This window comes from Pholcus phalangioides, unplaced genomic scaffold, assembly GCF_987345545.1.
Source record: "Pholcus phalangioides strain wild (caught in Gottingen) unplaced genomic scaffold, Ppha-v1.0 ptg000015l_1, whole genome shotgun sequence".
NCBI lineage: Eukaryota > Metazoa > Arthropoda > Arachnida > Araneae > Pholcidae > Pholcus > Pholcus phalangioides.
Window position 1 is genome coordinate 82,850,079 of NW_028301608.1, and position 24,710 is coordinate 82,874,788.

The 24,710-nt window shown below is 34.5% G+C and overlaps 1 protein-coding gene across 1 annotated transcript; it reads right to left on the reverse strand.

Annotated features, from left to right (window-relative positions):
- Positions 1-57: 57 nt before the first annotated feature.
- On the reverse strand, positions 58-22,781 carry eRF1 (eukaryotic release factor 1). The gene is made up of 12 exons (XM_089244556.1): positions 22,420-22,781; positions 22,096-22,257; positions 18,775-18,950; positions 16,509-16,648; positions 14,146-14,284; positions 12,887-13,077; positions 11,650-11,779; positions 9,697-9,852; positions 8,077-8,141; positions 5,845-5,917; positions 994-1,068; positions 58-852 (listed from the first exon to the last, which is right to left on the reverse strand). Exons 2-12 carry the CDS (start codon positions 22,194-22,196, stop codon positions 773-775), a joined length of 1,326 nt encoding a protein of 441 aa, XP_089100682.1. The 5' UTR covers positions 22,197-22,257; positions 22,420-22,781; the 3' UTR covers positions 58-772.
- Positions 22,782-24,710: the final 1,929 nt, after the last annotated feature.

The following is a 24,710-nucleotide window of genomic DNA, read 5'->3' on the forward strand; positions in this document are numbered from 1 at the left end:
AAAAAATAGAAACTGAATTCTACAAGCTACACGGACAGTAATAACAAATGAAACAAATTTGTTATAAAGGCTCACAAAATTTTTATTACAAAATAGTATGAAAGGAAAATCAAATCTGTCATATATAATATATCCAAACATTCGAAAATAAGGAGAAAGCAACATTACTCTCTTTTTTTTTTTTTTACTTTTTTATTACCTGATACAAAAAAGATCGTTTTATCTCATCATTTGATAAGTTGAGCTCAGCTGTATGTTTATGGGGGAAAGGGGGGTTCAACCCTCTTTACTCTCGATCCGAGTTATTTTTATACATATTTAAATATATATATTCATATGAAAGCAAAATTAGGCACTAAAAGCCAGTATGGCTCAAAAAATTAATGACAGTAATGTCACTATGCAAAAACCTAAACAGTAAAGTGTTCAGGGGTTTGGAAAGGCATTTTTTTTTTCAATGTGTTCTCCCATACATCATTTTGAAAATTTTGGTAACAGAACTATGAATATTTGCATCTATAGATAAACCTGATCCCCAATCTGTAAGCATAAACCTCAAAAAAGCCCCAGGCAATGAAGTGAAATATTGAAAGCACTGTACGCTCGAATAAAACAAGTCCTGTATAAAATATTGGTCAGAAAGCCGATGAGCATGTGCTTTTTTCTTTTCTTTTTTATTTATCATTTCAATGAAATGGACTTATTCTTTTTTTATTCAGCCAGAGAACAGGCGCAGATGTTTTCTAGGTTTCAGCCAAATACAGAAATTACTTTACAGGTCATCTAGATCAAAGTCATCGATGCCATCTGTTAGCTCTAAACTCTGGAAATCTACTCTGTACCTAAGAATACCTGAACCAAAACAAGGAAGAAAAAAATTATTTCAATAAGAAATAGCCATTGCATCAATATTTACATTAAAGCTAGCTGTGTACCAAATGCGAGAATATATAATACACAATTCCTAAAAATTATTTCCTGCTTCACACTCACCCCCAATTCCACCAAATCCTTTCACAAACTGTGATCCTTCCTGCGACCGATCCGTGATTATTTCCAGTGTGGCACCTAAATAAAATCAAAGTTTAGCAAATAAGACAATAAAAATCTATAAAGTATTCAATACGATTAAAATCGTACCCATACTAAAAATCTCACAACCAGACTAAGTATTTTCCATGTGCAGGGGTGGAAAATGGAAATTTGATTTTTGTAGAAAGAAAAATTTTTGTAAAAGCAAAAAAATGTTGTATTTATAGCAGCACTTGTCAGTTTTTAGCACTTTATTTTGGCAGTAAATAAAATAGTTTTTACAATATCCAATATCAGCGAATGAGAAGCTAACATATGGCATTACAGATTTTAGAAATAATTTTAAAATGAGTGTTTTTAGATTTAGCTTGTAGACCTGGTTGGTAATCACTAAAGGAGACTTGAAACATTCATTAGAAAAGTAATTATTTTTCTTGTTTTTGCCGCTAATGCAAGGTGTGCTTTTGTTCTCTTTTGAGTTTCAAGCATTTTTGAATGTTTGATCTTGCTTCTTTTACCAGAATTTACCCATTTCATATATTTAAATATTTTTTTTTTGCGTTCGCTCTTGATCATTACCTCAGTTTGATTCAACGTAATTTGAGATAATGTTTCCTTGGAATATTTATTCGAAATTCTCAGAAATTTAAGTATAGTGATTAAAAACTACAGAGACTTAACTTACTTTTAACTTAAACTATATAAATAAAAGCTATTGAATTATGATTAAACTATTAGAAATTGAATGATTAAACTATTAGAAATTGAATGATTAAACTATTAGAAATTGAATGATTAAACTATTAGAAATTGAATGATTAAACTATTAGAAATTGAATGATTAAACTATTAGAAATTGAATGATTAAACTATTAGAAATTGAATGATTAAACTATTAGAAATTGAATGATTAAACTATTAGAAATTGAATGATTAAACTATTAGAAATTGAATGATTAAACTATTAGAAATTGAATGATTAAACTATTAGAAATTGAATGATTAAACTATTAGAAATTGAATGATTAAACTATTAGAAATTTAATAGAATGATTCTATTTTCACAAAAAAATTCAATCCATGTACATCTGTTTCTACTACCTATTTTTCACTGATTTGATTGCCCCATGTATTTTATTTTCCAGCATTTTTAATAGATTTCCAGTGTCTTGTTTTGCTTCTAAGTTTCTATTATTCATTTTCTACTATTTCATGCTCTTGATATGCCATTTCCTTTTAGGTCATTCACCAGATGTTTAGTGGTCAATGGAAGACTGTTTCCAGATGAGCATTAATTAAAATTCCTTTGTCTAGAAAAGAATTTCTCAACCTATGGTCTGCGACAATGGCATGAGTGATCTGCAGGCAGACTTGATAATTCAATTTTAACTGGATGAAAAAATATTCAATTGTTGTAATTCATATTATAGTAATAGCCATATGGATTCACAAATGAAAATTGTGCCTTCATACTTCGGTTCATTATACCTCGTCACAAAGAAGATACAGGAAATTGTGATTCTAAATATGGGATCTCTAATTTGCAGCCCAAAAATACTACCTAAAAATTTGCTAATTAGGCCTACTGCTAAAAGGAATGAAGGGTGGAGAAATAAAAGGTAGCTACAAATTGAAGGAAACAAAAATTTGACGGAAAAACGTTCAAATGACCCAATTACTGTAAAATACGGGAAATTGCCAATTGTCTTTAAAAACATTGCCGTAAGTCAACAAAATCCCTGATTGTAGTTAAAATTGCTGAAAAATTGAGGGGAAAAACAGTTTAACTTGAGAATGGTAGATGAATATTTGTATTTATACCCAAAATTGTCATAAATACGGTGTTTATTAACAATTTTAGTGAACATTATAGATTTAAATAAACATCATTGAAAATCACAGGACAAATGTATAAAAAATTCAGAACCACTAAAAATACAGAAATGTCACATGATATGGGATGCAAGTGGTCTGAATTATTTCAAGCAATTTATTGGTCCTTGGGTTCAGAAAGGTTGAGAAAAACACTAGCTTAGACCATGGTCATGGTTGGTTTCAAAGGAACAAAAAGATAATTCGTGTAAGTGTTGCGCTTGTTATGTGTTCAAGTGTTGCCATCTATCTTCCCCAAATCAAGAATGAAAATTTTTTCCGTAAATTTCAATTTGACCCTATAATGACCCTATTAGATGGAATAATTTTCAGTAACCATTGTAATTTCATTTCATCTAGCTAGAACACAACTCAAATAGCATACAATAAATATATGTAAGTTTATGAAGTAAAGTGAATATAAAGCCCAGGATAAGAGCTTTAATGACTAAACTGCCTATGTTTTTTCTCATCATATTACTCATGGCATATACAAATCTGAGTTTCCCCCAGATAATTTTACTCATGCGGCTAATATGCCAGATTGTCACCAAAATGATGGCTTGCACAGGTGAGAATCTTGTCTCAAGCCCTTCACAATTGCAGAGGGTGCAATCTGCACCCTGCCCTTGCTTCATGATTGCACAGTTGCTATTATATATTATTTTAATAAAGGGACCCGTGAAAAATTGTGACCCAGGTGTGCATAGAAAATAATGACCTAGGCCAACCACATTCCTAGATGTGGAAGCCATTATAGCTGTCAGTATAACTGCTCTATCTCAAAGCAATGTAGCCTGCGTGGGATGACCGTTAAAAAAAAAGGACAGATCCAGGACGATTTATTTCATAGGTTTGTTATAGATCTCGTATTTTATGATACAGCCAATTTTTCTCATAATACAGGGGTGGGAAGTGACTAAGTCCATTTCGGAGCAGCTTTGGAGCAGCAAAATTCAGGATTCGGAGCAGTTTTGGAGCAGCAAATTCAGGATTTGGAGCAGCAAAATATGGGATTTGGAGCAGATATTTATAAATTGGAGCAGTGAAATTAACAAGAATATTTTCGTTAACCCTCAACCCTTTTCAAAATAAAACTGCAGTGTCTTTTATTATCAAACATCTTTTCGTCAGCTTGATTTTTGTTTTTGGTGTTTTAGGCTTTTGACACCTTGTTTGAAAGAGCGGCTGTCATAAAATTTTTTGCACCCGTCTATTTAAGATGATTTTTTCTTACTGACGACACTATTTGCTGCCTTGAACAGCAGCACTTCAAATGAGCTAAAAAAATTTTATAAGTTTTTTATACTTGGAAAGAAATTGTTGCAAAATGGGAGAGAATTTCGGAAGAATCAACTCAATGTTTGGCGATTCAGCACTCATTATCTGGCGAGATTGGCGATTTAACGCTCGTTATTTGGCGATATTGACGATTTAATGCTCGTTATTCGGCAACATTGGCGATTTAACGTTCGTTATTCGCAACATTGGCGATTTAACGCTCGTTATTCGGCAAAGTTTCTAAACTAACATTCGTAATTCGGCGGACATGCGCTTTTTACTCCCGGAATGAAAATTTTTTTCACGAAACATCGGGATTTAACACAATCACAATCGACTACAGTAATTTCTGCTGCTTCCAGTGACGACTTTTTTTTTTTAACGGAAACACTCGAATTTGCACTTTAAAGATGAAAGGCATTGCAAACCATCTTCAGTTCCACGATCACGGACAATATCTGGGTTTCGCGATGGAAAGCCCGATCGGGGCCGATAGTTTAAGTATAGTGGAATAAAACACGCTCTTCTTGTAAAAAAACGTTTCGAGGCTAGCAGGAACAAAAATTTTTTGGCGTCCTTTCCGAAATTCCGGGCATACTGAAGCAAAATTCGCTATTTGGCGCAGAAAAATGCGAAAATACGCTATTGGAGCAGGATGGCGCAAGATATTAGTTTTGGCGCAGTGCGGCGCAATTGGCGCAGAGTTCCCACCCCTGCATAATATTTAGATCTTGGAAGGGGCGATTGCCGTCCTCTGGAACTGACTGTTTTGGAATCAGTAATAAGCTGTAGATCCTAATACAATTAGCCCTGGTATGCAGAATATGATAATGACAAATGATGAATATGATAATATGTGATAAAAATTTCCACTGTAGCTGTGAGGGATGCTAGCTTGTTACCTTATTATTTTTATTATCAAAGTGCCTACCATATACCCAAAGAAAATTTTTGTTGACCTCTGCTTGTCTACCTAAATAAGCCTTGCTGGAATCTTACATCAAATACCTTTCAAACCACAGTCTATACAAAGTAATTTTAATTAATGTGCAACAGGAAACAATTTCCTATTGAACAATAAACATGCCGGTGAATGGCGTAAAAGTAAATGGCATATCAAGAGAATGAATAGTAGAAAATTAATAATAGAAAACTTGGAAGCAAAACAAGAGACTGAAAATCTGTTAAAGACGTTAAAAATTTGGAATTCCTTTATAACGAAACCTCAACCCCAGCGGTTGTCATCATCAGGTGGTGTCATTACGGGACACTAAATCTGATGATTTTAGTCCTAATAATGTTTAACTTTTCATGACTTAATTTCTTTTTTCCATTCATGTTGGAAAATGCATTATTACGAAATCAAAATTTTGTGTCTTCTTTAGATTCTTATTTAGCAATCAGATTTTTTAGAAGCCAATACCAAATTTCTAGTCATAATCCGGTGCTTGGGATGTGTCAAGCCATGAATTTACCTAAAATATACTATTGTAAAGTTAGCTAGATTTCACCCATATAGTATATAAAGAACTGACACACTAAATACAATAATTAAAACTACTAATTCACAAAAGGAAAAGAAATTTTCACAGTTGAAATGGTTTAAAATGAAAAGCAATTCAACAAAAAAAAACCACAAAAGTCAATTTTGTTGCTCACCAAAATTTTTGTAGTTATTTGCCAACCACTCCAACAGAGGCACTGAATCAACAAGTTCAAGTTCTACACCAGTCTACAATTGAAAAAAGACAAGCTATAATATGTAACTTTTACCATCATATTAGGTTTATCATTTAATAAAATATAAAACTTATTTCTGCTACATAATTGCTAAAAATTACAGCTAAGATTGAAAATTACACAAACAGCAAATATCACATTAACAGCAAATCATTTTGAAGGAGGGCCAAAAAAAAAAAAACAAGCAGAAAAACAAATAAGAATCATTCAATGGCACAGTGACCAGACATCCCCATTCAATTGGGCCAGTCTAAGTATCCTGACTGATTTTTGAACTGCCCCCCTTAAAAAAACAAAGGAATAAAATTTGGCCATATTACTGGTTGTAAGTACACAAAATTAAGCAGGAATTAATGGCAACAGGCTAGAAGTTCCAGTTTGTCATATTCAAATTTGATCCCCTTATTTGTACAAAAAGTGAAACACAGGAATGAATTGGAAGATGGAATGATGTCTCATCCATTACATTAAAAACTTCCCTCGAGATATACTATCCCCATTAATACACAAGCCATTTATTTTCCGGATTATATGGCATGGCTGGACAAATCACACAAAAAAAAATTAGTTGCCAGAAAACATTTTTAGGCATGCCAAAAATATTTCTACCCAAAGAAAAAGGTCCAAAAAGATTCTTTCGACTTTTTCAGGACATGGTGACCAAACATTTTACACTGCTCTCAGCCTGAAATTTAGTAACTAGAAAGAAAATTTTAGGTGGTAATGCCAATTTTTTATTCATCTCAGTGACCTGGCATCTGAAATTTCGATGTTATATGGTCACCTTGAAATGCAATCCAGCTTACAAGGAAACGATCCCACACAAGGTGCTCTCAGAAAATTATGAAAAAATTTAAGTGCATTCATCTCACCCAGAAAGATAAAACAAAAATTAGTGGCAGAATACAATTAGTAAAACCACAAAAAATAATTTAAAATGATAACAGTTGGCTACTTATCGCTCCTTGCATTTTTCTCTTGATTATCTATAAAAAACTTTTTTCACTTCCTTTTTTCTCCAGTTTCTCTGTTCTAGAAACTAATTGTTTTCTTTTTTTTTTCCTGTCTATGCTGTACCTGATCAATACCATCTATAGTAGAGGTGTTCTAACTATAGCTGCTACACCCATCTATAGCTGGTGTCTACCTGATCATGTGTTGTTTGAATGACGTCAGTAATACTCTCGGGTTGCAAGATTTTTAAATTTATTCTTGGCCTCTATTGATGTTCAATAAATATTAATATTTACATTTTTTGAGTGACCTACAATAATTCCACCGAATTTTTTTATACTTTGTGAATATTTAAATGAATAGAATCAGTGGTAACTTTATCAAAACATTTCAAGACGTCACTTTGGGAACCTTATTAGTTAATGCCATTACATCTTTGGATATAGCTGTGAAAATATTGTAATGGAGAGTCAAAGCAGAGTAGACAAATTCTGCTTTTGATAGAACAATCACCACAGCTCCATTATGTTCAAGAGATTTTTACTGTGTTGATTGCAAAGCTAATATGAAGGTCACATAAACAAGGAATTGATTAAAAAGAAAAAAAGTGTGAATTAGTAATAGAATAAGTAAAACTTGTGTTCAGCATTGTTAAAATAAAGCTTAATTTACTGGAAACACAATTTGTAAATGAATCCATAGTTTCTGAAACAAATCCAGGAAAGAAGTTGCATTTGGACAATAATTATCCAAAAAAGGAGGATATAGCCGATGCCTAAATCTACTATCAGAAACAAATGGGAACTGAAGCTTAAAAATCCACTCAATTATGTTTGATGCCGTTGTATAGCTTCAATGTTACAAAAACAAATAGCATTTGTTAAATTTTATTTCCAACAAACAACCTTATATTTCAGAAGATTTAAATGAGTGAAAAAAAAATATTCATAAAAATACTGGATGATATAATTTCTTTTCATTATTCAGTTCAGTGGACTGTGTTATTACACGTGAGCTCCACTTCAGAACAAAAAATAAACATACATATATTTACATTCATCACTACCTAGTGTCTATCTACCATTGGCATAAGATCATGAGTGAAATTATACATAATAAATAAAATTAATATAAAAAATGGCAAAAGACATAACTGAAGAATACAAGGAATAGAAGTTTTTTTAATAGTCGACTAACTTCTTTATCCGTAAAATGTGTCTTATCCTTCTCTTGTTCTGGCGTCAGATGAAGAACTTTCTCCTCTGAAATAAATAAGAAAATGTTTTAAAATCAGTAAATTTGTTTAAATCATAGCACATGTAAATTCAGATTAATAAACCATAGCAGATCATAATGATCTCCTTCTCAGTTTTTATTTTTTTATATTTATGTAAAGATCTATTGAACATCAATATAGGAGTAATTGTTATCGGTGGGGTCCAACTGTATTAGCAAAGTTAAAATGAACTTAAAAAGTTCATTATTCGTGAACTTAGTTATATTTGCACTAGACTGAAATTTTAAAAGATGAATATGCTAGACTGAGATTAAACAATTTAAATGCGGGATACTCTTGGTCAATACCATCAATGAAGACACTTATTTTAATAAAACAAAACATTTACTGTATTAAAAGGTGCATAAAATATGCAGGGGAATTTTCAGGTAAACTTCCACATTGTCAACATACACACTTCAACATACCCCCCCCCCCTCTCCCACAAGAGAAAAAATTTAAAAAAAACTCCATCTTGTGTAGAGAGATAAAATTTTGGGCATTCCCACATATTCCCTAATAAATGTTGAAACAGAACATTTAAATACAATAATTTTATAAAAATCGTACACAACCGAAAATATGAGTATGGTATATCTTTTCTTTCATAAATTTATCTTCAAATCTGCGGTCAAACTCAAAACTGTAGACAAAATCCATTCACCAACTCTACAGTACATGAATTTATTCAAATGAAATGAAATTCATTCATGAATTACTTCAAGCCATTTTAACCGAGTTCAGTTAATAAAGCTTGTTTTTTAAAGCAAAGGATTTAGCTTTGAGCTTAGACTTCTCATGCACAATGACATCACAACTGCCATTCAAGTCTTGGCATGTAATAAATATACACTATTTCAGATTTCAGGAGGAAAAAACCCTTATCTATTTTGTGAAGCAAGGTTTCTTGCAAGTAAGATAGGATTTAAAGAGATGCAAAAAGCATGAAGCAAAATGGATTTTGCAACAACTATAAAACAACCCCAAGAGACTTATGATCAGTTCAACAGAGCCAAAACTATGCTTCAGAATCTATTTTGGGGGGGGGGGGGAGAAAGAATTATCAAGTGGCTATCAAGCCATTACATTTGTAAATAGGATGAAAAATTTAATAAATATATTACAAATTAACTGAAAGCCTGTTAGAAATTTTGTTGCAAATGTGCTTCACCAAATTATTCACTATAAGTGACTGAAATACACAGTAGAATCTTGCTAATCCATCACGTATCAAACCAGGGTGTGCCAGATTATTGAAATTGCTAGATTACTAGAACTTAGTTAAGTCCATTTGAATAATATACACTTTTAAACATAATCATGCTATAGCATATTTTCCTCTTCTATGCTCGTAGAAACCCCACCTAAAAATGCAGTATTATTGGAGAGGGCCAAACTGGCAAACAGCCGGATCAGCAAGAATATACTGTAGCAGACAAACAATAAAAAATTAAAGGGCTTTAAAAAATAATTTCCACATGTGTGAAACTTTGTTGTGCGTTATACGTAGGTCTGGCTGTATAATCAAAAAGTATGCATACCGTCAGTTGTATGGTTCTTTAAAACATATCTAACAATATCCAAGTTCTCCCACGCAATCAAAATTTCAACAGATCCCATCTCTAGGGCTTTCAGTGTTTCTTCCACACCAAAGCAATATTTACCAGTGTCTTGAGAGATCTCATCAAAGTATCGTCCTAAAAATATATTTGAATGAGTTTCACATATAAGAAAGTGGAAATTATAATATAAATTAAATGAATAAGTAAACTTGCAAATATTCATTGATATCACATTCAAGCAAAAGTGAGTAACACCAACACTATTTTCCCAATTGCATAAGTTTTATGTACATTTTACACATATTTTATTACAAAAAATTAAAACAGTTGACAATCGCACAATAGAATTTTCTCTTTCTTAATAAGATACACAATGAAATCCCATCATATGAATACAGAAAAAATAATTAATTACAATTTGAAAGATAATTCGTTAAATAAAAAATTTGAAAATTCTTAATTAACCCTTCTGTGACTAGCACTCTATGGGGGGAAGAAATTGAACTAATTATTCACACAAGTTTCGCTGTCAATCTCAAATTTTTACATTTTAGTAGTAATTTTACAGGTTAGTCTTTCAAGAGAAGCTAATAAATATTTGCAACACAATGATGAGAAATCGTAGAAAAAACTAAGCTCAGTCACCACACAGCAGCTCAAAAGCAGGAATGCACAATCTCCAGCGTATAAAAGATGCTCCTAATAAATGTATTGGTGCAGATCATGATACAAGTGCAGTGATATACCTCGGCTAACAATTGCTTCCGCGTATGAATTTTTTCGCTAATAAAGATATTTTTCAGTGATTTTTCCTCGACTAACGAATGCAGATTCGGCTAAAGAACATTTTTGTTGATATGGATGCATATCAACACACCGTGTCCTAAGCTGAATGTTTGTGCCAATTATCAGAGAATTACCTCGTGTCTACCTCAAAATCTTTTTCATGAAGTACCTCCACTTCTTCTGAAATTTTTTGAACCATTCCACATCAAATAAAAATCAGCCAATAGAATATGCACTAAAAAAAAAAAAAAACTTTTCAGAGGGCGTTTTCCTTCAGTCCAAGACTCTCAGCATCAAACTCAACAGTTTAGACATTCCAGGAGCCTATCTTTTCTATCTGCATGTATTAGAGAAATGAGCTGACCCAATAAATGGGGACACTTGTGAACTCAACTGGGTTATGTCAACACCAGCTTTAGTAGGCAGTCTCAGAGCGGTACACAGTGGTAAGACGCACGTCTTCTACCATGAAGGTTACCGTCAGGGTCCGTGGATTTAATCTGGAAGAACATCAAAACAGGTTTTTTACCCACAAGCCTGGGGCGACCACCAATAGATGGCGCTTTCATTTCTTACCCATCTTCATTGGTTGGAGATTGCAGTGTGAGGATATGACTGGAGTTGGTGTGCGTTAAACTGGTTCTAGTTGACTAAAGCTGATGTTGATCGTGTTCATAACGTAAAATAAAAATATCTTCAATATCTCTCATCTTTCTGTAGATGCTCATTTACCCAATTTTGAAGCTGTTCATTTTAGCCTTCACTCAGTTTGTCTTTATAGTGTTTCGTTCAGTGTTTTGAAAAAAAAGTTCTTTAAATTTTAAGTAGAACCTGGAACAAAACAAAATATTTTGGCTAATGAGCATTATTCTGAAACAAATCTTCGTTAGCCAAGATATCATTAGTACATCAGTTTATGGCCCATGAATGGCAACCATCTCTTATATCAAGCTCAGCAGAATGGTTGAACCCCTCTAATCAAAACTCCCAGCTTTGGATACTGGTAAACAGATGTTATGCTATTCCTAATATCTGATGCTCTTTAGTGTGTGAAGTATGCATGCTTAGCTATACAAAACTAGACTAATGAACTTCATTTCTAAAAATGCAATATCGAAAATTTTATTATATAAAAAGAAAGCCTACCAATCAATTTTTTTTCTTGGATAAATTTGACATTTGATAGAACCTCTGCAGAAAGCTCAATGGCTTGGTTGAACCCATTCTCTCCACCATAGGAAACATCAACTAATTTTAAAACCTTAGCTTGAAGACGCTTTCAAAAAGAAAAAATAATTCAATGACAAGCAAACAAACAATAGAAAAGAAAAACATAAGAACTGATGTAATTCTGACAGAGATACACATTGCACTTTTAAATTAATAAAACTAATTCAAGGAATTTATTAAAAATCCTAAATACTCTTTCCTCAATTTTATGCGAAGATCAAGATAAATCTAGCTAATAATTTAGCAAAACATTAAGTTAAAAGCTAATTTCATAATTATTTTATAGAATTTTTTTACTTTTAGTGTCATTTAATCCCATTACATTCAGTGTACCTACATACAATGGTACCTCAATAACTCGACATTGCAAGGGGCAAAAAAAACCATGTCAACTTCAACAGATGTCTAATTAGTAAGGTTTTATTTCATTTCACCTTCAACAATTTTTAAAAATTGTTTATATATGTATATATGCCTGTATATTTTTTGAGTAGTTCTAAAAATTTCATCTACAAATTCATAATATGTGTTTTTATCTGTAATTTTCTATGAAAAATTTTTGTATTGAGAATAATCCTGAATTAGATAGAAAAAGCACATTTTGACTGCCGGAATATTTTATTCATGAATGAGCAGTGGAATTGTCAGAAATAACTTCCCCATCTCACTTAGAACATTTCGGTCAAGCTTTGACCATCTGTTGTTAAAAAATTTCAGATATCAGCATCTGTGGCTTTTGTAGTGCACGGGTTGAGTTTTCGTGTTCCTGAGAAATAACAGGAAGTAGCCCTACCCAAATGTGTGGGGGAGAATCTTTGACACATGCCAACAAATGGGAGAATCAATAAAACACTATTTGAAACACAAGAGACTGTCAAATTTCTTGAACTGATCAACACATGGGTGATTTCTGAAAATGAGTTGTGATGACATACTATAAGTCGTAGTCTATTTAAGTGGGATGTGGTTATCATGTGTCGAGTTAGGAAACATATAAGCTCCTCATATGGTTTTCCCCTATGGAATTTAATATTGTGCCAACCACAGGAATAATAAATGTCAAGTTATCTCCTCATCGAGTTATCAAGGTTGCACTGTATAAGCATTTCAAAACTAATGTTATTTATGATTATCATAACAAAAAATTACTTACTGGGTCAAACATGTCAGACTGGCTGAGTTCAGTCTTGAAATCAGCAGATCCAGCTAAAATAAGGCCAGCAATATTTGGCTTGTCATTTGTAATGAACAGCTGCGTAGCAACTTCTGCTACTTTTCTAACATAATTGTGTCGTTTCTCCATTCTTAACCTGGCAAAACGCAAGGCAGACTGACCACCACGACCTGAAGAGAACAGAATAAGAATAAACAGTAAGTTTAACAAAAATGAACAAGCATTCAGGTTATGAACACATACTTATACAGGAAACTATACAGAAAGAAAAATTCAATCAGCATTCTCACCGAGTTCGATTTTGCAAATGAGTCAAGATTCTGAATAAAAAATAAAACTAATACATCAGACTAGCAATGGGCATACTGCGGCCTGATTAGAGGTTCTATCCAGCCCACCACAGATTTCAAAAGAATAGTATAGAAATTTTTTATTTGTTTTAAAAAAAATTCATTCAAGGAAGGTGTTCCTTTTTTGCACATAGAAAATGTAGTTGTGAGAATTGAAACAAATTGATTTGAAAACCTTTACATATGCAAAAAATAGAGCACAAATCATCTCCTTTACGCCAGAAACACGAGTGCAAATTTCAAAAACTTGGGAAAAATGGCATTTAAATATTTACACTACCCATGTCATTTTCCTAAAATGTTTTGTGTGTTTTTCAAGAGGGGAAAAATTTTAACGTTTCTGAAAAAATTTAGATAGCAAAATAACTTGTTCAAACCAGCTGATAAACCCAAAAAGTGAATCAGTGTCCGAATATGTCTGATATATGTCTAGCTCACTAAAATTTTTTTTTTTGGCCCACTCCTAAAAAAAAATTTACCCATCACTACATTAGGCTATTGTAAAGAATGGGTGCTCATCTTTTTTAAAAAGCATAGGCCATGGGTTGAGCATGTATGTTCTCAACCAATTATTAAGGTGATTAATCAATTTCATTTCACTGGGGAAAAAAGTCATTCCATGAATTCTGCCAAAATAACTAGACCGGAACTTACACTTTACAGCTGATTACAAAATGACCGAGACCCAATTCATTTATCTACTACAAAAATACAAGCTTTTTCGTGGTGGCAATTGGTATCACTCAAAAGAGTTTTGATTACAAAGAATTTTTTTGCCATCAATATACAAAGCATACATTCATTAAATTGAAAAGATGATAACTGACAGAATACTAAAAAATGCAATAAAATACTGGTAACTTTAACCAGAACCATTATTTGACTCACCATGCTTTTTGGGCAAATCAACAGTGAATTTATGGAGGACTTCTCGCGTGTTCCCTTGTAAAGTGCCAAAAAGAGCTCCATTACCATCCATGACAATGAAACCAAATTTATTATCATCAGCTAATAGAGCAGATAATGCCTATAGAAAATAAATTTCATTTATAAACTCTCAATTAGTTTAGTTTATTTATAACAAATGGGGGATATGATGCCATGGCTACCATACTAAATATTCATAGAAAATGCACAAATCACATTTTTCCTGCATAAATAAAACCAATTGTTCCTTCAAACCAGAAAAAAAATTAATTAAAGAAGCTAGTTTCTAACTAAAGCAATTCTGACTTTTCCGTTCTGTAACAATTACAGGTTGGGTACTAATCAGCTCCAAGACAACTTATGGTTAATCATATATGTCAGTCCCAGACAGACATAAGAAGGGAGTTAAATGAGCACACATACACATTATAAACATTATGTAATGATTGAAATGAGGACAAATAAAATACACCTGAGACGCATGCTATTACTGTGAGGTGGTATGATCGGCATAGCGTCTTGCACAAAATGGGAGGGAAAAGCTTTTGCTCTCAACCAGCTTCATAAACTGCTTATTTACTAATAGAGCAGGACTTGATCAATTGAGAAAAAATCTAGGCACCAACCAAATATTCTAGGAGCCAAGCATCTTTTGCCTGAGCTAGAAATCGCACATAGAAAAATTTAGGTGTCAATACCAATTTTTCAGTTTCTATGGCAACCTGGCACCTGAGATTTGTCAAGCCCTGCAATACCAGCACAAAATGCACGTTAAAATACACTCATGTCCATAAATTAAAGATAATTCAAAATCACACGGAAATCGAAATCTAAAGTAAAAATTTCACCTGTAGAATTATTACACACATCTGCAAGAATGATATGCAAATTTCAGGAAGCCACCAGATGATGCCGATAGTACGTCACAATGACGAGAGTGTAAGAGGAGGGTACATAAGGAATGGTGGCAAAGAAGTGAAATTGTTCACAAGAGTTCTGTAAGGCGATCAGTGCCATAAGCGAATAGTTATGACACAGAGGACGCATGTGGATGATTTTTTACGTAGTAGAATTATCGGCCGCCTGGAATGTGGGCGTACTCAGATGGAAGTATCCGAGGAACTTGGAATTGCCCAAAGTGTCATCTCTAGGGTTTGGCAACGATTCCAAGATAACGGAAATGTCGGTAGACGTTGCAGTACAGGTCGCCCCCCGAGTTACAACGCCGAATGAAGACCGGTATTTGGCAGTAACTGCCAAAAGAAGCAGACGGAGCACAGCATCCGACCTGTCTCGTCAGCTATCTGCAGCCACGGGTACAACAGTTTCAAGGCAAACCGTGTACAGACGTTTGGGAGATATTGGTCTATATGCTCGCAGGCCTGTCAGATGTGTTCCGCTCACGGCAACTCACTGTCGGCAGCGATTAGCCTGGAGTAGAGAACATGCAATGTGGACATCGTCACAGTGGGCTTGTGTGATGTTTTCCGACGAGTTCAGGTTTAGCTTGCAGTCTGATTCACGTTGGACTTTCATATGGAGAACGCCAGGTACCCGTTACCACCAAGACAACATCATTGAACGACACCGTTACGGTGGTGCAGCATTGCTCGTTTGGGGTGGAATTACACTGGGTTCCAGAACAGATCTGCATGTTCAAACCAGAACCATGAAAGCCCAAATTTATCGGGACATCATTCTGGAACGACACGTACGTTTGTTTAGGGGTGCCATGGGCGCAGAATGGATGACAACGCCCGTCCTCACCGAGCAAACATCGTAAACGAATGCCTTGAATCTGGGGATATAACCCATATGGAATGGCCAGCATTCTCACCTGACTTGAATCCGATACAGCATGTGTGGGACATGCTTGGCCGACGAGTTGCAGCCCGTCAACCACCTCCTACATGTGTACCGGAACTTCTGAGAGCATTGCTTGCTGAGTGGAGTGATCTTCCCCAAGATCAGATCGATAATTTGATACTCATCATGCCTAGGCGTTGTACGGACTGTATTTCATCGCATGGGAGACATACAATGTATTAACCATCATACCAACCATGTAAAAGCGAGTTTTTGTAAAGGAGATATTTTTTACAATTGCTCCAGGGAGCAAAAATCGTAGGTTTTATGAATGGTATCATACATACACCATCGTTTTAGTTCATTATCTTTAGTTTAATAAATGGGCTTTACGAATAAGTAACGTTTGTTTTGTTTCTGAACCTTTATTTGGCGGAGCTGGCATTATCCTTAATTTATGGACATGAGTGTATATATAAATTGTTGAAATGAAAAGGAAATTTGAAAGTTTTGCATACCTCAGTGTGGAATTTGTTGTCACAGAGATATAAGGAGGTATTGATTGGTTTGAAGGGTTCAAAGTCAATATTAACTTTTTTCTCTTTTCCTTCTTCCGTAACAATGGTACCACAATAAATAACAAGGCCATTACCTGGAACTACAAAGCAAAAATATATATATTATGCAGTTATTTTTTCACATGATAATCACTAATTTAAGTAAAATGAGACATCAATATCCAGGTTCAAGCTACGGTCACTTTTTTCGAGGAAATTCAAAAGAAAATCTTAGAATGAACAAGTAGACATCGATCATTAGCATTTTAGCATTTTGCTACAACTTTTTTCCTATTTTTACTTTTTTGCGAAAGGAATTTTTGATCTAGCTTAAACCCTGATCAAGATATTATATTTTTACGAATTACATTTACTGGGCAACATTTTTGTTAAATGCGCATATCCGATTAAACAGCAATTAAGGTTTTTAGAGTTTATGACGAAGCATGCAATGTGATAATGTCAACAGGATTCATCAATGCTGATCATAGAATTTTAGACCCCAATGCAGGAAACACATACACCTAGCTACATTCACTACTATCAATATCAAAGCATCAATAATTTTCAGGGATCTTATCAGAAAAAATGTCCTATTTCATTTGTATATGAATTATAATGAGAAACTTCAAGGACAAAAAAATTGATTCACTATATCCGATCAAATAATAGAACATCCTATAGAATAGCACTTAAAATTTTTGTTCTTTGTAACCCAAGGTTCTTCATACAACATTATAAAAGCCTGAAGACTGGGAAAACCCAGAATTTACCAAAGCAAATTGGTGAAAGACAAATGTAAATTATTCCCTATAAGAGTTAGAAGCTGCCACACCCTCAGGTTTTCCAACAACCCAGGAAAGTCAGAATATAATGACTTTACTGTGACTTCACACAGGCTGACAAATTAATAGGATCTATCTCCAGGCCAATAACAGTTACCACTAACTAGTACATCTACTTTATCTTCAGGGACCCTACACTGTTCTTCCCACAACTATTTCACTAGGCAGACTGCCGACAGTACTAGATAATTGCCCAGCTAGTACTTTGAAATTGATAGTGTTTCTTAACATTTTTGTGCTCAAGGACCATTACAATCTCTGAAAGATTTTGACAGATCACTATGAGCAATGCGGCAATATGATTCATATTTTACAACATATGCATTCCTGTATGGTCAGTTGTACTGACTTTTTTCATATGCAATTGCTCTGTTTTTTCAAGAGTATTTTAATGTTATCTTTACTAAAAAATTAATGTAGGTAATTTTCATAACTTAGAAACTATGTTATGATAACTGACTTATTATACATTATTATTCTCATATCTATGATTTGTATATTTTCATTGGCTAAAAATTTTGTATACACATATAGGAAATCTATAAGCATGAAGAAAAGTCACAAATTCATCTCGTATAGTTATCACATTTAACTTCTTTTCCCCACAAACTGCATTTCAACTACAAATCACTTCACTTTATAGTATTCTCCCCTCATTAACCTCCACATCGTGATTTTTTAGCAATTTTAACAATAATTGCTGATTTTAAAGAGTTATAGCAACACTTTTTTGTGACCATTGGTAATGGTTCGTAGTTTGCCATTATTAAGATCCAGTTTTTCTTGATGAAACATGATCAGCAAATATTAACTTTTTTTTTCAGCAAAATACATTTTTTTCACTGAGATTTACAATAACCCTTAATTTCAGTAGTTTCAGCAATAACTAGCAATTTTACTGAGAATTGTATTTTTTGTTGGCAATTAGTGCTATCCCGTATTTTTCCTCAATGAAATATGGTCACTCACACCTAGGTCAGTATAAGGGAATTGTTTTACATTTGGACTCAACAGGATATTACTAGTATCAGTTTCACAATTAAATAATATTTCATTCCATTGGAATAAAATTATAGTCTCTCCACAGACCACAGGTTGAGAAACACTGCTTTAAGATACCTGAAGAAATTTTTATAACTACAGTATCATGTTATATACATAAGCTCCTACCCAGAAACTTCGAACTACTCAGCTCCGAAATTTTTTTCGGAAAACACTGTTTTAATTACTTTTTTTATCCTATCACATTGTCTACATGACATGTAGACAATATTTAACTAGGTACACATACACAGATCATTCATTACTGTATATATAGCCTACAATATGCATTTATTTCCATAACACACTGTTATGGAAATACTAACACATATTTCACTTACCTTTTGTATATAATTTTAATCTATGCTGTACAGATGTAATAGCACCTAAGACCGAGAGCCTATTGACTCGACTTTTGATATTGGAAGCAGTGCCAAACTCGTCCGCTAACATTTTTGACACTCTAGATATTTGATCTTTTGGCGGAATTATTAAAGATATCATGCTAGTTCCATTCCTGTAATACAAAAAAATTACATGAGAGAACAATTACTGTGAAATGAATCTATACATTCAATTTACAGTTTCCTGCGTATAAAGAATATGCTATACCCCCAAAGCAAAATATTCCAAAATCTATGAACAAATGTATGCAACAGAACAATCAGTGCTACTGCAGAACAATCTGGAAGAATTTTAAGGAAAGTGTAAAAAAACACTTTGTATGGGAATGTTTACCCAGAAAATTTCCAGTCAGTTAAGGGTTCGTTGTAGAACAATGCAAAACATTCTGCTTTGGGCATTAAAAACAAACTTCCATCAGGCAATTTTTTCATGGATCGCGATTTAATTTGTAGGTGTATTATTGAAAGAAATAAATTGCAACAGTGACCCCAAAGTAAGTAGCTTTTAAAATTTGTCGTTTGAGTGTTTATAATTTTCATTGATCAGGATCCTGAAATGTATACTTTTCAGTCAATCAGTCAGGGTTTAAGCTACGGTTGCATCTTCACAAAATGTGAAAGAAAATCTTAGAATGCGAAAGTGGTAGCCACTTTCGCAAAAATAATACAGGAGGTACGAAACGAGTAGACATCCAATCATCAATCATTACATTAGCATTTTGCTAAAGCTTTTCTCCCTATTTTTGCTTTTTAGTGAAAGAAATTTTTTTTATCTAGCTTAAACCCTGCAATCAGTGCTTACACAGAGCAAAACAAAGCATGCTCTTAAAAAAAACACCAGGCTTCAGACTTCTAGGGTTGGTATTTCCTTTTTTATTGTTGGTAATCGTCTGAAAATGACTTCACCCTCTAAAGGTCACAAGTGATAATAGGCTTTTGTATAGTGTGGCTTTTAAATTAAATTAATCGCGTCTGATAGCATTTGAGTTTTTTTATTCTTTATAATAATATTTAGTCTAAGAAGTTTGTTAGTGTTTTTCTCGTCCATTTATTGTCATTTTCTTTATTTTAACAGCCATAGTATTATTCTAGAGATGTAAAATTCTTGAGAATATTCTCTAGAAGGATTATTATAAATAACTAAAGAATATTCTTATTATGCTCAATGAAAATATTCTCTAGTTATTTATAATATTCTTCGGATTACTATTACAAATTACTGGGGAATATTCTTATCGAAAATAATATAATTACTTTTTATTTATAATAGTCCTGCCAGAGAATATTCTCCTGGCCCTGTCTCCCTCCCCATCTTCTTGACCAGAATATTGAAATTTGTAACACACAATATTAAACTTGAAAAGCAAAAAATGAAACCATTATGGCGGAATTGCACAAAAAATGAGTGATACAAAATTTGAGTGTATGTATGTTGATTGATAAAAACAACTCTATCTTCTTACGATGAAGGTGATCATAAGAATAGCTTTCTTTACCAATCAACTTCAGTTTTATACTTTGCTTTGAACTACAGTCGAATCCCTTTATAACGAATGCCAAGAGACAGAAGGAATCACTTCGTTGTATCTAAATTTCATTATAAAGGAATTCCACGCTACCTAGCATTGTTCCTATGTAAACTTATTTGGGGGTGTGTGTTCCTATGTAAACTTATTTGGGGGTGTGTGTTCCTATGTAAACTTATTTGAAAAGTGTTCGTTAAAACAAGATTTTCGCTATAGCGGTATTCGTTAAAACAGGATTTGACTAATTTCTGAAAAATTATCTAATTTCAAAATAATCTTTTAAGGTTTCTAAAATCTTTATAACCAAACTTTTAAAACCCCTCATTATGACCAAGTGCATATTCTCCAACTAAAAGTTACCATTGAGGCAATTGCGCCAAAAATTATATTTTAAAATGTTTCAGTCAATGAAAACTGAATTATATTTCACATTAAAAAAAATTACTAATTTTGTTAACATTTACAAGAAAAATTAACAATACATCACCAAAAAGGGACTATACTATAGCTGTTCCGAAATGTCCAACATTATACTTCTGCCTCTGGATATGATAATCCCCAAGACAGTGGTTCCCAACCTTTCTTCGATTCCCACACTCCCAGTCAATGCGACTTATATTCCTGCAACCCCTTGGATAATACTTTTTCATCTGTTAGAAAATTCAGGCTGTTTTCTGTAATTGATTACATTAATCATCCAATAATTAATTTCTAATTTTTCTACTTATTGTTTAGTGCCTTTTCAGCTATGGCTAATATTTAATTTTGCCTTTTTTTTTAAACTCAAAAATAAAACTAAAAAAGCACTATATTTTAACATTTCTTTGAGATTTAGAAAAACCAATTTCATTGAATAGTTCTTCGCTTATGGCTTCCAGCTACAAAAACTATAAATTGTGTTCCTACCACTCGACTGCCGCATGTTCACGACAGTATCAAATTTAAAAGCAACATTTTTAGGAATTGAAAAATTCAAATTTTTATTATTTCAATTTCGATGAATAATCAGTCAACCAGTTTTCATTTTTTTTTTCATCTCGCACACCGAAAAAGACTCTCCAGCACCCCCAATACTCAACGAATACATCTTTTCTTAGTTTGCCAAGTATCGATATATCGACGTTTCACGATATATTAATCATGTAGACAGAATTTTAATATATTATACGTCACGTCGCATACATACATGTTTAATAAATGTTTAAGCCTATGCTTATTATATTGGTTTGATACAGGCTACTTCTGTTCATGTTCAAAAATTTATTATCATTCAAATCTAATTTTTCATTTCTGTAATTCTCTCATCAACACAAACTACAGTTTGAGAGCCATCGATCTGGAGCATAGATCTGGTGCATAGTTTGTAAAATTTTTGTCCCCCCCCCCCCCCAACTCAAAACAACCCATAGGATCCTATACTAAACCCATTCCTTTCTTTGAAGCCAATATCGCAATTTACTACCGAATATATACTAAACCCACAGCTTCTATCGCACCCCTGGACCATCCCATCGCCCCCAGCTTGGGAATTCCATTCTTACTTAGGGAAATACTGGATCTAGTAGTGTGGCTAGAGAACCACCGATTCCATATGGAATTCCAACCTGAATTGCGAAACCATATGTAATACGCCATCCTCGATGTGCGGGGGGGTAGGGGATCGAGAGGAATGAGCCTTCAATACACAACGGAATTAAGAAAAGCTAAAATAAATCATCCAGGATCAACTCACCCTCTAGCGGCTTCCAAGCTTTTGATTAACTTCTTAATTTTCCATATTTCTACATTCCGGTCCGCACTGGACTCCTCCAAATTGTAACCCGTCGAAGACATAATTCAAAAAACAGCAGTCCTTTTATATATATATATATATAAAACACCTCAAAAAAAACACCTAAATTAAATATCAAAAAAAAAAAACAAATCCTAAATAAATTAGCCTATTCGGCTCAGCAGCTGAGTCATCAAAAAGTTTGTTTTAAATTGAACACATTGAGTTCCAACACCTTCCCGAATCAAAGAATAAAATGGAAAAAAAAAGAAGGGGAACCCGCACCACGTTGGCACACGCAGCAGATTGCGAGGAGCAGCAGAGATGGGTTAGGCCTAAGTCAATGAACGTGTCTCTTCAGAACTTTCTCTCTCTCATCAATGGCAAACGGACAGAGTTCTTTTTAGAAAAAAAAAAAACTTCTTAAATTTCACAAAAAGATTTTCTTATTCGCGTAAAAATTACTCTTAACCGGAACCCGTTAATTACGTAGCAGAAAAAAATAAAAATTTCAGAAACATTAAAGCGAGATTTTTTCCCCCCTCAAAAATTCGCTACGACGGGATTAAACCGGCCTTGGTGTTTGGAGGACTTGAAAAGAGAACATTGAAATTGGCAACACCGCTGCTTGCTGGGAAAAATTGGCACAGTTGCGGTTGGACAATGGAGCCAGCTGATTGCAGACGATCTTGTCGATTTTTCCCGCCAAGTCGATTTTACTAGCTGTAATCAAAATTTGATTCAATAATCTAAATTTCTATCAAAAAGCTGTCTAATAACCTGGTTTTTTTTTTGCTTTCCTATGGATGGTCGTTAATGATACCAAATTCCTTTCCTTCCTATCCCTATAATGTGGGCTAGTGGTAAGGAACCCTGGCTCTGAGTGGAACGCCCCGGGTTCGATCCCAGTATGAAAAACTATTTATTTTTCCGTTACTATATAACTAGTAAACTACCACAAGGAGTCCGGACTTCTTGTGGTAGCTCCTTTTTTTATGCTCACCGAGAGGTAAGCATAAAAAAAGAGACTTCTGTTCGGAATCAGCAATAAATTGTAGGTCCCAGTCTAGTTAGCCCTCGTGTGCAGGAAATGACCGTGGTGCGACAAAAATGATCAAATGTGTCGCAAGAAGAACTTTAATGTCTGGTACCGTTTCTTTTTTTGCTATCACATCTTGAAAACCATCAGTCGATTGTAGGATACTGTGTAAGTGTCGTGCAGAAAAGAAGGAAAGGAAAAAAAACCCTTTTATTTAAATACACTGCCCAAAACAATTAGGGGAGCACATGGTTTTAACAAAATTACGCAAAGATGTATACCGATAAGTAACATAAAATGAATCATCCATAATTTAAAGCCTAGCAGGAAACGGAAGAAGAAAACTTCATATGCAAATCAAAGTTCATGACGTCAAAAACCAGAGAAAGGAGATAAGGGCAGAAATCGGGATGTTGCAGAAACGTCCGTTTTACTGTGAAATTCGATTGCGCAGTATTTTTTTTTTTTTGAGACAAGGTGACTTGAGGATGTCTCAACAACGTGATTTACCGGAATCCATGGCATGGCGTGTTATAGGCAGACTGGAATCCGGGCAAACACAACGTAGCAAGGGCGTAGCCAGGGGGGGGGGGGACTTGGATGTCTGATCCCCCCCTGAAATGTGAGAAAATGACCGAAAAAAGGGACAAAGATGGCCAAATCCATTGTTCTGTCACTTTGGTCCCCCCCCCCGAAATGAAAGTGGTCCCCCCCCCCGAACGAAATTTCTGGCTACGCCCCTGCAACGTAGTGTCGCGGACGCTGTTCGAGTCGCCAGAAGTGTTGTTGCAAGGTTGTGGAATCGATTCCAAGAAACAGGAAATGTTAGACGTCGACCAGGGCAAGGTCGGCCACGCGCCACTACAGCAACTGATGACCGGTATATACGGTCATACGAACGTACGCCCGTCGAAACAGAACAGAGAATGCTACGCAGCTGCAAAGACGGTTGCTCTTGGCAACAGGACGAAGGATGTCCAGCCAAACAGTACGTAATCGGCTTCATGAGGGAGGGCTCTATGCACGTAGGCCAATGGTCTGCATTCCGTTGACCCCACGCCACCGTGCGGCCCGAAGAAGATGGGCTGCTGAACATCGAGATTGGGAGCAACATGATTGGAGCCAAGTGCTGTTTACAGACGAGTCTCGATTCAGTCTGGAGTGTGACACCCGACGTGTTCTGGTATGGAGGGACAGGGGCACTCGAAATAACCCCGCATTCGTTCGTGAAAGGTCACAATACAGACGAGCTGGTCGGTGGAATCAGCATAGGCGGACGTACGGACCTGCATATCATTCGGAATGGCACTCTGACGGCCCGAAGGTATGCAGACGAGATACTGCGACCTCATGTCATCCCTTACGCTGGAGCCATTGGAGATTCCTTTGTTTTCCAGGATGATAATGCCCGACCGCATAGAGCTCGTCTGGTGGAGAACATGCTTGAAGCTGAAACAATACAGCGTATGGAATGGCCAGCGTGCTCTCCTGACCTGAATCCAATCGAGCATGTTTGGGGCATGCTCGGACGACGCAT

Coding starts and splice junctions, on each gene's coding strand:
- eRF1 (XM_089244556.1), bottom strand. CDS start 22,196: ATGTCTTCGACGGGTTACAATTTGGAGGAGTCCAGTGCGGACCGGAAT. Junction 16,649..18,774: donor ATTAAAATTATATACAAAAG/GTAAGTGAAATA, acceptor TTTGCTTTGTAG/TTCCAGGTAATGGCCTTGTT. Junction 8,142..9,696: donor AAAGAACCATACAACTGACG/GTATGCATACTT, acceptor TATTTATTTCAG/AGGAGAAAGTTCTTCATCTG.